The 13,726-nt window shown below is 53.8% G+C and overlaps 1 protein-coding gene across 4 annotated transcripts in view; it reads right to left on the bottom strand.

Annotated features, from left to right (window-relative positions):
* KCNQ1 (potassium voltage-gated channel subfamily Q member 1) overlaps positions 1 to 13,726 on the bottom strand; it is a 361,871-nt gene that overhangs the window by 263,167 nt on the left and 84,978 nt on the right. For all 4 annotated transcript variants that reach the window (XM_064287583.1, XM_064287584.1, XM_064287586.1 and 1 more), the window contains exons 3-5: positions 1,555 to 1,681; positions 984 to 1,062; positions 164 to 260 (exon numbers count right to left, since the gene is read on the bottom strand). In XM_064287583.1, the coding sequence (XP_064143653.1) occupies positions 164 to 260; positions 984 to 1,062; positions 1,555 to 1,681 (303 nt within the window). The remainder of the gene's footprint in view (positions 1 to 163; positions 261 to 983; positions 1,063 to 1,554; positions 1,682 to 13,726) is intronic.

Raw genomic sequence — 13,726 nt, 5'->3', positions numbered from 1 at the left:
TCCCTCCCCACCCTGGGTCTGCCCCGCCCCTCCCTCCCCACCCTGGGTCTGCCCCGCCCCTCCCTCCCCACCCTGGGTCTGCCCCGCCCCCTGTACCGCCCCGCCCACCGCCGGAGTCCGTCCTGCCCTCGGCCCCGCCCCCCGCCGTACCCCGGGCGCCCACCTGGCGGTGGATGAAGACCACGGAGCCCAGCAGCCTCCAGGTGCCGCCCTGGCGGTCCACGTGCAGCATCCTCAGGATCTGCAGGAAGCGGATGCCCCTGGGGAGGGGGCGGAGGGGGGAGGCGACATGTGGGAGATGGCTGGGTGGGGTGGGCACCCATCCTCAGCCCCCACCTGGACCCGCACCTCACTCAGGAGCCTCTGAATTCTGCTCCCAGGGCAGCCCCCGGCCCTAGGGAACCCCTCGAAGATTCTTAGCTGCCCTGCGTCCTCTGCTCCCGCACCCGAGGGTCTAGCCCCCAGGCTAAGCCTGCACCTCCCCAGGCTCCCACAGGTCACAAAGGGCCCTCTGGGGAGGCCCTGGGATCACACCCAGGCTTAGCTAGTAAGCTAGAGGCTGGGTCTCCAACCCAGGGCAGCTGCGCCCAAGCCACTCGCCCTGTGTCCCGTGTGATGGGGGCAGCGGAACAGGAAGGGGGTTGCCTCTGAGGGGGCCCAGCTGGAGTCAGAGACCAGCTGCACAGAGCCCCTACTGTCTGCTAAACAGAGCCCTGCCCACCTTACAGAGCTGGGGGTGAGGGGGTGTCTGATGACCACGGTAAGGGATCGCAACATGAATACCTGGGCCTGTGTGGTCACCACCATGGAGCTCAGAGAGGGCAGCCTAATGACTAGTCAGGGGAGCGGCCACCCCCTGGAACCAGCTCCCTGTTCACCCAGGCCCACCCCCCCATCCTGGGTGCACCCCATCCCTGGGTGCACTCTGCTCAGCCGCTGGAACTGTAAATGTCCATCTGGTGCTCCAGGCAGCCCAGGCCTACCTGATGGCTGAGGTGGCAAACACCTGTCCTTTGGAGCCCACACAGAGGACCACCATGGAGGCCACCACCACGATGAGGTCTGCAGGGTCGGAGGGGCCAATGGTCAGAACACCACCAGCACCACAGGCCAGTGGGGGGAATGTGGACAGAGCATGGCCCCACCCTGCCTCAGGAGGGCCCCAGGACTAGGGGAAATGGAGACACCTTGGAGGAAGAGCTGGGTGAGGCCCCATGCTGAGCTCTGGGATAGGACAGAGGAAACCGTGCCCATGCTGGGCCCTGGCATACAGGCCACCAGAGGCTCCTGGTGCTGAGTGGGACCAGCAGCCCACCCCCTGAGGCTGGGCCCTACCCAGCCCACAGGCAGCTTCTCAGGTTGTGCCACAAGAGCCCAGACATGTCCAGAGCTGAGCACCCTGGGCGGTCACGCCCTCTGCCCCAGTGGCCTGCCCATCCCAGGGGAGCAGCCTGGGGTCTCAGGCATCAGGCAGGAACTGCCTGGTGATGGTGCTGTGTCATGCTGTGGGGGCCACCCTGGCCAGAGTCCCCGCTTCTGAGAGGTGCAACTCACCGATGATGGAAATTGGCTTCCGGGCAAAGCGCAGCCGCCCCCAGATGCCCACATACTTGCTGCGGCAGCCGGCCGACCAGAGGCGCACCACGTACTCTGTGCCAAAGAACGCCACCAGCACGATCTCCTGCAGGGACAGGGTGACCCGCTCAGACGCAGTCCCCCTTCGCACTCAGACGGGGGACCTTCGGCCTGTTCAGACAGGGCACCCTGTGACCCACTCAAATGGGGGACCCCGAAACACTCAGATGGGGGGACCCGTGACCTGCTCAGACGGGGGGGGGGACCTCAACCCGCTCAGATGAGGGATCCCATGATCTGCTCAGATGGGGGACCTGCGACTGGTTCAGACAGGGGACCCCACATCCCCTCAGACTGGAGGCGTTGTGACCCACTCAGACTGGGGAACCCTGTCACTTGCTCAGATGGTGAGGTGTGACCTGCTCACACCTGTGGACACCCCATAACCTGCTCACAGCAGGGGAACCCCGTGACCCACTGAGACCAGGGTACCCTATAATCCCCTCAGATCAGAGGACCCCATAACCCATTCACAGTGAGTATAGTAGGCCTGGCCCAGTCTGTTATGGATGGGGCTGCTGAACTCAGTGGGCAGCCCCTGATGGTGTCACACTCCTGCCGCCTCCTCTGCGCTGAGAGCCAGGAAGGCAGAGCTGGAGTTCCCAAGCACAGTGGGGAAGTCCGCTTCCAGTGGGCTGGATTCCACCCCCAGGCACAGACATGGGACCCTGGGCCTTGTCTCCATAGCTGTAAAACGTGGAGAGTAGCAGAACGGAGCTTGTGGGTCTGGTGAGGGCTTAACACAAAAATGTGCATTTAATGTGACATGTATCATACCGTTCGCTCAAAGCCTCAGCCACTGCCTACCTGGTCTGCAGCCTTAGCACCTAGCCCAGCCCTGGCATGAAGGAGGCACCCTGGAAGTCTGTGGGGTGAGCTGACGAACCCATCCATCCATCCCCCAGGTACAGAGGGCAGCAGTGCAAAGCCCGAGGCACCCCGTTCCTCAGGCTCCTTCCAGCCCTGTGCCCCTCAGAGCCCCAGCAGGGGGCCCCTGCTCCCGCCTGGTGACACTGGCGGGCCCACCCCCATGTCCCCTCACCACGAGGAAGTGGCAGGACACTGCTGCTGCTCGTCCCCAAACGTTATTAATTAGAACAAAATAATATTTACACCATCTTGCTTGTGTTTGGGGCAAGCGCCAGGGACAGGGAGAGAAAATGCGGAAAAGTTTACTTCTTTTCCCTTGCAAAAGGTTTTCGGTTCATGACATTGGATCCTTTGTGGGCTGGGGGTCACATGTGCCTGAGAGCTTGAGGGAGAGCAGGGGACGTCTGCATCCGAGGCTCCCCGACTTTGCCAGGGGCTGACTGGTCCTCACCCCAGTCCTCCGCTCCTGGGCCGGAGGCTGGCTGAGCCCCCCAGGGCAGGGGCCACGTCGGCCTGGCCCCTACCCTCTCTCCAGCCCCTGGAACAGGGTCTGCCCTGGTTGGTGCTCAATCTGGATTTGCTGAAAGAATGAATGAATGAGCAAACAATGTCAGACACATAGGGGAGGCTGCGAGCTCCCAGTAGCAGGGACCTTGTGTGTTCCCTTGGCAGGCTCCCCGTCGCATGCGATGAGCAGAGATGGAGCGGAAGGAGGTAAGGCGGTGAGCTCGGCCTCCCCGGAAGCTGTACCTCGGTGCCATGATTCCAGTCTGAGCATTCGGACACCCCAAGAAGGGCCATCGGCCACTAACCAACCTCCAGCCCCTAAAGCTGAGACAGGGGTGCCTGTGTCTTTATGAAAGATGGCTCCCCTGACCAACTGGTGGCCCCAGTGGGAGACAAAACAAACAAACAAAAAGCCAGTTACTGTCACGTCAGCTCCCACTCCTGGCGACCCCGTGTGCATCAGAGTAGAACTGGGCTCACAGGGGTTTCAATGGCTGAGTTTTCAGAAGCAGATCACTAAGGCTTTCTTCCAAGGCACCTCTGGGTGGATCTGAACTGCCAACCTTCCTGTTCACAGTCGAGCACGTTAACAGTTTATGCCACCCGAGGGCTCCAACCCCCAAAGAGCAGTGGCCGGAGCCCTGCCCACCAGCCCCACAGACCCTTATGCTGCCAGGCTGATCATATATATATATTTTTCCATGTATCTTTTTATTACTTAATACCTTCTTCAGCCCTGCCCTGAGCAGACCTGAAGAGCGACTTGAGTCTCATAATATAACCTTAGCATAAATGTTACTTCTAGCGATTGCCGTTTTTTGAAACAGACTTCAGTTTTTAGAGCAGCTTTAGGTTTACAGAGAGTACAGCAGGTTTCCATATACCTCCCTCCCTTACAAATCCGCAGAGGGGCATCACCTCACATCCGCTAGGCTGCCTATTACCGGAAAATGGAAAATAACAGGTATTGGTGAGAATGTAGAGAAGTTGGAGCCCTCATCCATGGCTGGTGGGAATGTAAAATGGTGCAGCCGCCGCAGAAAAGAGTTCGGTGATTCCTCGAAAGTTCAACAAAGAATTACCATAAAAAAAAACAAAAACCAAACCCATTGCCATCAAATCAATTCCAACTCCTAGTGGCCCTATAGAACAGGGTAGAACTGCCCCACAGGTTTCCAAGGAGCAGCTGGTGGATTCGAGCTGCCAACCTTTTGGTTAGCAGCCAGGCTCTTAACCACGGTTCTGCTCCTGGGTATACACCCTGTCTTAATTACCTAGTGCTGCTATAACAGAAATGTCACAAGTGGAGGGCTTTAACAAACAGAAATGTGTTTTGTCACAAGTTAGGAGGCTGGAAGTCCAAATTCAGACCACCGGCTCCAGGGGAAGGCTTTCTCTCTGTGTCGCTCAGCAGGAAGGTCCTTGTCTCTTCTGCTTCTGCTGCCTGGTTCCTTGGAGATTTCCGTTTGTCTTGACATCTATCTTACTCCATCTTTCTTCTCCTGTCTCTGCTTTTTTGCTTGTCCTAATCTGCTTTTTATATCTTGTAAGAGATTGACTCAAAACACCCCTTACACTGATGCTGTGTCATTAACATGACAAAGACAGCCCCTTCCCAAATGGGATTATAACCGCAGGCATAGAGGTGAGGATTTACAACACATTTTCAATCCATAACACACTCAAAAGAATGGAAAACAGGCGCTCAGACAGGACCCGGTCCACGGAAGTTCATAGCACTATATTCACAAGACGCAACAGGTGGAAACAAGCCAGGTTTTGTCCATCAAGTGACGGACGGATAAATCAAAAGTGGTGTACCCGTAAACTGGGATATAGCTCGGTGACAAGGGAGTGAAGTTCTGACCCATGTCACAACACGGATAAACCCTGAAAACGTCGGTAAGCGGACGAAGTCAGTCATGAAAGACCACATGCCGAATGACTCCATTTACGTCAAATGTCCAGACAGGCAAATCCACAGGCAGAAAGAAGCTTGCTGGTTGCCAGGGGCTGGGGGGCGTGGGGTGGGGATGGCGACAGCTCACGGGTACGAGGTTTCCTTTTGCGGTGATAAGAAAGATCTGGAACTAGACAGAGGGGATAGCTGAACAACACTGCGAATGTCCTAAATACCACTGAATTGTACACTTTTAAATGGTTAAGATGGTAAATTTTATGTCATGGGTATTTTTCTTTTTTATAATTTAATTGTTTGCTGTTATTGAGAATCTACACAGCAGAACATACACTAATTCAACAGTTTCTCCACGTACAACTCAGTGACATGAGTACATTCTTCAAGTTGTGCAGCCATTCTCACTCTCCTTTTCCAAGTTGCTCTCCCCCCATTAACGTAAACCCATCACCCCCTAAGTTTCCTATCTTGCCTTTTGAATGGCTATTGTCCATTTGATCCCATTTAGATAGATCTTAAAAGAGCACAGTGGTCAAGGCAGACATTCCTTACTAGCTAAGCTAAATTATCGTTTGGTTTTAAGAAGACTTCAGGGCATATTTTTGGTTTAAGGTTTGAAGATTATCTTAGGGCAAAAGTTTTGGGGGGTTCATCCAGCCTTCATGATTTCAGGAAGTCTGGATTCCGTTACGGGTATTTTACCACAAAAAAAAAAAAAAAAAAAGTGCTCCGAAGGTCCAGGGCCCCTGGTAGGCTCTCTGCAGCTATGGTCTTCGCGGGCTTCCCAAGGAGAGAAAACCATGGCCTCGCCCCATGGCCCTTGGAAAGTCACTTTTCTGTCCTTGATGCCCTGGGTCTAACCTTCAGGGCCTGTAGTTAGTTCAGCACTACTGAGAGAATGACGAGTAACATGCCAACTGCAATCAGCCCCACAAACGTGAGCCATATTTTCTTAGGAGGAAGACAAAGGGAAACACCCCAAAGAATAAAGGATTGGGTTAAAAAATAAAAAAAGCTAAACCCGGTGCCGTTGCGTTGATCCTGACTCATGAGGATCCCACGTGTATCAAAGCAGAGCTGCTCCATAGGGTTTTCAAGGCTGTGACCTTTTGGAAGCAAGATCACCGGGCCTTTCTTCCAAGGTGCCTCTAGGTGGGTTCGAACCACCAACCTTTCAGTTAGTACTTGAGTGCTCAACAATTTGTGGAGCCCTCAAGGTGGTGGAAACAAGCGTGAGTTGTTGACCAAACATGGGTATTGAGTGGAGCTGGGCTGCATCTTCCCGGAGGTTATTACGTCACCACCGATGCTGAAATCTTGTGATTTGACAGACAGACACTAGCAGCCTCCGATGCACCCAGAGGCAGCGAGCGTGTGGTGCAGAAGGGGAAGAAAACGCTCAATAGTCACCAAAAAGGAGCAGCCGTTCTCTTGGGGGCATGCTGTCATGCAGATGAGATGGCCCCTGTTATGCTGGGGTTTCGGGGTAACAGCGCTATAAGCAAAGATTCGCCCGACCCCAAAGCATTGAGATAAAGGTAGAGAAGACCAGGTGCTGAGCTGGAATCTCCTTCGAGAAGGAGCACGAGGCGGGGAGGCTGGACATCGGCTCCTAACTCCCCGTGGCCCCATCGCTGCCCGGGAAGGATGAAGGTCAAGCTGCCGTTTTATCTCTTGTTTTGTTTTTATCATAAACAAGTGGATCTCCATCCTTTGAAGATTCCCAAGCCTCCATGTGCTTTGAACCCCGGAAGCCGCAGGCACCACGTGATTTCTAAGCGCCCAGGCGGCCGGAGGTCAGCCCGCTCAGATGTGCCGCGCCTGTGCTGTGCTCAGGATGAAAGCATTCTCTCTCCAGAGAAAGGAAGCCTCCCAGATCCTTATCGGCGGTATTGTCATGGCCTCCCATAGGGCCGACCTATTGTCTTCAAGATGAAAAATCAATTTCATAGAGGGTCATGAGATGAAGTACCCCGCAGGGGAGGGGAGGCACGCAGAGCAGGGGCCACTGCAAGTAGGAATCGGGGTTAGGGACAGGGACAGCAGCTGGCCACTCTGGGGGCCTGATGGGTGACAGACTGCGAAACCTTCTGCAGGGGCTTCTAGGACCCACCTGTCCCATCTAAAGCCAGGTGAGCATGGAGCTGGCCCTCTCAACAGGTTAACAGAACTTAGCCAGGCCAAGAAAGGGGTCCAGAGGCCTGAAGATGGACCTGGGGGATGCTGGGGCCAGCCCAGGCCACTGACCAGAACCTGGGGTGTCCAGGGGACAGCGTGGGGTCTGTCCTTCCACCCCGAACCTGCAGCTGGCCCTGTCCTGTGGTATCAGGAGTCCTGCCTGCAGGGGCTGTGGTCCCCAGCACAAAGCCCAGCTGAAGAGCTGGCATTGCGCTCCAGGGCCAGCTGTCCCACATCCTTAAGGGCCAAAGAAGTCACAGAGCATGGCACCTGGGAGGGTCAGCTGGCCGGAGCGTGATCCAGGCTCTAGGGCTGTCAAAGAGCCCTTTGTCCCTGGCCTGCCTGTGGCCAGCTGCTGCACCGCACCTGCTGTGGGGACATGTGCTGGGCACAACTGGAGCCCTGCATCCATGCCCGCCACTGCACTGCGCCTGCTGTGGGGACATTTGCTGGGCACAGCTGGAGCCCTGCATCCATGCCCGCCACTGCACTGCGCCTGCTGTGGGGACATGTGCTGGGCACAGCTGGAGCCCTGCACCCATGCCCACCCGCCCAAGAGCTGCAGCTGCAGGTGAGACTCACAGGTGAGACCCGAGGCGACTGGGCCCCGTAAGGTGGGAAGACATAGCCTGGGAGGAGGCAGGGAGGCTCAGAGAGACAAGAGAAGGATGCACGGCTTGGGGGTCCAGCCCCCCCCCAGGCTTCCACAACAGGGGAGCCACCCCTGCCCCCCAATCAGCCCCTCCCCACCCACCACCTTAGTGTGGGCTTGGAGGGGCACCGCCGCTACTCTGGCCTGCTACACAGGGACCGGTCCCTTCTGTTCAGCCCCCACCTCAGCCCACGCAGCCGGCCCTGTCAGAGCCCACCCCTGGGCTCCCTGAAGGCTCCAGAAGCCGAGTGCTGAGACCAAACACAGCACCCACCCTCTACCCAGCCACCACAGAGATGCTTCGCGTGGGGAGCGTCTGCTCTCCCCATCCTAGGTCCCGGGTGCCTGTCTGCAGGTGCTGTGTTCTGGGGGCTCAGGCCTGACATCATTCCCCTACATGGTGAGGCTACTCCCCAGCCCCCGGATAGCTCTGGAGTCCAGCGCTGCTAGTCTGTAGCCCATCCCCCTGAAGTCAGCTCCACTGAGAGGTGGGGACATTTTGTAGGCCCCAGCCCTGCAGGACGATGCACCCAGGAAGCCAACCCCTCCCCATTTGGGGAAGACCCCCCCGCCACCCTGAATTCCCATGAGCGCGCCGAGTCACCGGCAGGGAGGGTGGCAGTAGCCTCCACCCAGGATGGGGCAGCGGACCCAACAAAAGGCCTAACTGGGGCAAGCACTGCCTGCCCAGAGCTGCCCGCTGCCCTGCATGCCCACCCCTAGAGGCAGCTGCATGTCTCGGGGTGACTCTGTGAGGCCATTGGTGGATCCTCTGAGCACCAGCCGCACAGGCCAGCTGTCCAGACTTCCATTCCCCGGATGAGCAGGAGAGGCCTTGAGGCTTCCGGGTCGCCATGGGGACGGTGCTCCATCCCGACAGCTGTCGTCTGTGTCCAAGCTCTCTGGAGAGGCCAGTGCTGTCCCCCCACCCCCGGACGCCTACCCGCCCGACAGGTGGCACAGGGCCAGTGGCCACTGTGGACTCTCTGGGGCCGTTGCCAGGCTAAAGCACAGTGACAGCCCAATGACCACCCGTTCCCCCTGCCCACGTGCTACAGGGTGAATATGCTACAGGGTGAATAAACCCGCTGCCCTCAAGTCAATTCTGACACATAGCAACCCTATAGGACAGACCAGAACTGCCCCATAGAGTTTCCAAGGAGTGGCAAGTGGATTTGAACTGCTGACTTTTTGGTTAGCAGCTGAGCTCTTAACCACTGCACCACCAGGGGTAGCCTGTTGTTGTCAAGTCGATTCCGACTCACAGCGACCCTACAGGACAGAGGAGAACTGCCCCATAAAATTTCCAAGGAGCAGCTTGTGGATTCGAACTGCCTACCTTTCTGTCAGTAGCTGTAGCACTAAACCACTATGCCACCAGGGTTTTCACCAGGGGTAGAGGAGTTAAGATTCCAACTCATATTTTAGGGATGACATTCAATCTGTAAGGAGCCCTGGTGGCACCGTGGTTAAGAGCTTGACTGCTAACCAAAAGGTCGGCAGTTCAAATCCACCAGCCGCTCCTTAGAAACCCTATGGGGCAGTTCTCTGTCCTATAGGGTCGCTATGAGTCGGAATTGACTCGACAGCAACGGGTTTGGTTATTTTTTTTTAATCTACATAATCTACAAGTATATATATAATAATTGTCTACTACACAGTTATACATCTAGGTACAATTATCCTGTTATTTTTTCAGTGAATAAATTTTGACCCCCATGGGGAGACAACACTAGCAAACAATGAAACCACCAGCAAGCGATGAGGAGCCGGCGTGACAGCTACGTAAGAAAAGCATCTGTAGATGGTGTTGGGGGGAGGGTTGGTGGCTGGAGCCTCTTGGGTGGGGGGCAGGACAGTTCCAAAAAGTTCCTTCTTAGCAGAGTTCCATCTCGCCCTGCCTCACGGGCGTGGGTGCCACGCAGCCAGTACTTCCCACCCTCGTTTCCTCTTCTCCCAGATGGCTATTGAGGACAGCGTGGCTTAATTCCCCAGCAGTTAAGTTTTGGGGTTTTTTTGGCCATCTTTTTACCATTTATTTCTAACTTTATTAGGTTTTGGTTAGAGGTGGTGGCCAGGAAAATCTCAACGGACTGTCGTTGTTAGCTGCCGTCCAGGCAGCTCAGGCTCATGGCGACTTTACGTAGAACAGGAGACATTGCCTGGTTCTGCCCCACCTTCACCACGCTGCTATGCTCGAGTCCATCCTTGTGGCCACCGTGTCAGTCCATCTCATGGGAGGTCTCCCTCATTTTCACTGACCCTCCACTTTACCAACCATGATCTTCCTCCTTCCCCAGGAAGTGTCCCTGGGCAGCCTTAGCAAGATAGGGCCCTTATCCCTGTAGGGACAAATGGACCCACCCCACCCCCAGCCCTCAGAGAAGTCTGGGCCCTGAAGACAGAACCCAAGTGCTGGATGAAGGCATTCCAGGCTCACGGCTGGCAGAAGCAATGGCCCAGAGGCAGAAATACATGGGGTGCTGTGATGGAAGGAGGCACCCCAGCTCTGAGCAGTTGGCGGCTCCCAGAGGAGCAGGCCCTGAGCCCCGCAGCCAGCCAGCTGTGCACGTGTTTAACCCTATTTCGCGCCTATCCCAGGCAGGGCTATTTCCATCTGCGGGCCAGTTAAACAGGGTTTTTTTCCACCGAGGAAACCCACAGCTGAGGACTGCTAACCAAAGAAGTGTCACCCCAGCGATGGCCACTTCAGCCTGGCCAAGCTGGGGAAAAAACGGTGGGGGGGGAACGGGAGGCATTATTTTTATCTGCCCCGAACCCAAGTTTCTAAAAATGTCTTATTTAAGAATTTACTCAGAACTAGAAGTTCACCAAACCAAACGAGGTGCAGGGATGAAACCCTTCCTAGTTATCTGCTGGAAGTGCTGTACGGACCCCGCCGGGCCAGCTGGTTTACCGTGTTTACTTTAGCTGAGGCTGAGCAGTGCCAGCCCACGCCAGCACTTGGCGGGGGGGTCTTACGGTGTCGGGAGAGAAAGGCTTGTGTTTATTAAATGTTTTGCTATGTGTGTATGTGTGCCTGTGCATGTCAGTGAGCGTGAGCACACGTGTGTGTGTACATGCGCCCATGAGCGAGCGTGTGCACGTGTGTGCGCACGTCCATGGGTAGGTCCCGTCTCTTCATTGACTGTTGGGTATCTTACGCCCACTTTGCAGAAATAGGGATTTTAATGATGGGCAGTGAATTTAAACAGTCCCTCCCCCTTCCACCCCAGGAATGTTTTAAGGGACCTAGAGGAAACTGTGCACGAACCGGGCTGTTTTAAGAACTAATATGTGAACAATCTCAGAAAGATGCGTCATGTTTTAGGGATGAAATTTACAGAGTGAAAGAGACTGGTGAAGCGGACTTGCCACCAACTCTTGGACCTCATTCCTCTGAGGAAAGACTGGCTCCCTGTAGGGAAAAGAGAAAAGAGAGCCTTACCATCTGCCTCCCAGGCCGGCTCCCAGCCTGGGCACTAGGGAGGGGTGCTCAGCTGGATGGTCAGCAGCAGACTTGGGAGGGGCTTCAAGCAGCTCTGCGGTAAAAGGCAGCCCACCCTATGTTCCCTCTCTCAGGGCACCAAGGAGGGGTCCCCGTGGGAAACTACATTTGGACAGTAGCAACCCGCCCAGACCGCAGCCAATCGAAAAATGATACTCCCTCTAGATGTTCTTGCTTTCAGAATCCTGCTCCTCAGGGATTTATCCTTGAAAGAGATAAACTACCAAAACTCAACTCAAAAAGAAATGTTGTTAGGGGCCGTCGAGTCAGTCCCGACTCATAGTGACCCCATGTACAACAGAACAAAACACTGCCCGGCCCTGCGCCATCCTCACAATTGTTGCTGGCTTAAGCCCATTGTTGCAGCCACTGTGTCAATTCATCTTGTTGAGGGTCTTTCTCTTTGTTGCTGACCCTCTACTTTACCAAGCATGATGTCCTTCTCCAGGGATGGTCCCTCCTGATGACTTGTCTAGAGTACATGAGACAAAGTCTCGTCATCCTTGCTTCTAAGGAGCATTCTGGCTGTACTTCTTCCAAGACAGATTTGTTTGTTCTTCTGGCAGTCCATGGTATATTCGATAGTCTTCAACGCTGTAATTCAAAGGCGTCAATTCTCCTTCAGTCTGTTGAGTTGTAAGGGTTGTTTATGTATTCTAGATATAAGACCTTTCTCACCTTTATGTTTAACAAATATTTTCTTCAATCTGTGGCTTGTCTTTGCATTTTCTTAACAGTATCTTTTCAAGAGCAGAAGTTTCTAATTTTGATGAAATCCAATTTATCAATTTTTTTTCTTTAAGTTTCATGCTTGTTCTCTCCTAAGAAACATCTACCTAATCTAAGTTTACAAATTTTTTCCTATGTTTTCTTATAGAAATGTTATGCGGTCATGTTTTATGCTTAGATCTATGACCCATTTCAAGTCTAATTTTACAGGTGGCGACAGGTAAGGATCGGGCCCCACGTGATTACCAGCAATCAGCGCCTGTGGAAGCAGCCATCAGAGCTGCAGTCCGTCCTTGTGGCTCCTGTCTCCATCTTGTGGGAGGTCTCCCTCATTTTGGCTGACCCTCTACTTCACCAACCATGATGTCCTTTTCTAGCGATTGGTCTTTGCTGACGACATGTCCAAAGCAAGTGAGTTGAAGTCTCACCATTCTCACTTCTAAGGAACATTCTGGTTGTGTTTCTTCTAAGACTGATTTGTTGGTTCTTCTGGCAGTCCGTGGTATATTCGACATTCTTCACCAACACCACAATTCAAATGGGTCAGTTCCTCTTCAGTCTTCCTTTTTCATTGTCCAGCTTTCTCACGTGTATGAGGTGACCGAAAAGACGCAGGTGTAGGTTTTTCATAGCTGCCCTGTATTGGTCTGAGGACATTCCCTTCTATTCCTAATTTTCTTGGAATAGAGCCTCTAGCAGGAATGGCTGTTGGATTTTGCCAAATGTGGTTTTTTTTTTTTTTTTTTCCTGCATCTGTTGAGATGGTCATGTGGTTTTTCTTTCCAAGTTTCTTAATATGGTGTCTTAGGCTGGGTTCTCTAGAGAAGCAAAACCAGTAAAGCGTATAAATATCTATAGAGAGTTATATCAAGGAAATGACTCACCCAGTTGCGGAGGCTGGAATGTCCTAAATCTCTGGGTCAGGCTGGACGATTCTCCTAATTCATGCAGCCACAGGGGCTGGAGAAACCAAAGTTGGCAGGCAAGACCACAGGTAAGCTGCTAGCTCAAGTCCTGAGAACCAGAGCTCATATGAACAGGAGCCAGCTGCAGGATTCAGAGCGAGCAAAAGCCCACAAACCTTGCCAGAACATCCACTTACATCTGATGCCAGCAACACCTTAAAGAAAACTCCCTTTCAACTGAGTGGCTACTCACAACAGATCCCATCATGGAGGTGATCACATTACATAAAATCTCATAATGGAGGTGATCACATAATGATAAGACTACCAAGATACATAACTGCCAAATCACTGAGAATCATGGCCCAGCTGAGTTGACATACAACTTTAACGATCACGTGTGGTGAGTTACATTGACTGATTTCCAAGTAGTAAACCAACCCTGCTCCAACGTATCTGTTAGTTTGTCGTACTGTGGGGGCTTGTGTGTTGCTGTGATGCTGGAAGCTATGCCACCGGTATTCAAATACCAGCAGGGTCACCCCTGGTGGACAGGTTTCAGCTGAGCTTCCAGACTAAGAAAAACTAGGAAGAAAGACCTGGCGCTCTACTTCTGAAAAAAAAAAATTAGCCAGTGAAAACCTTATGAATAGCAGTGGAACATTGTCTGATATAGTGCTGGGAGATGAGCCCCCCAGGTTGGAAGGCACTCAAAAGATGACTGGGGAAGAGCTGCCTCCTCAAAGTAGAGTTGACCTTAATGATGAGAATGGAGTCAACTTTTTGGGAACTCCATCTGCTGATGTGGCATGACTCAAAATGAG

The sequence above is a fragment of the Loxodonta africana genome, chromosome 7, assembly GCF_030014295.1.
Source record: "Loxodonta africana isolate mLoxAfr1 chromosome 7, mLoxAfr1.hap2, whole genome shotgun sequence".
Lineage (NCBI taxonomy): Eukaryota > Metazoa > Chordata > Mammalia > Proboscidea > Elephantidae > Loxodonta > Loxodonta africana.
This window is presented reverse-complemented; position numbering and strand designations above follow the sequence as displayed.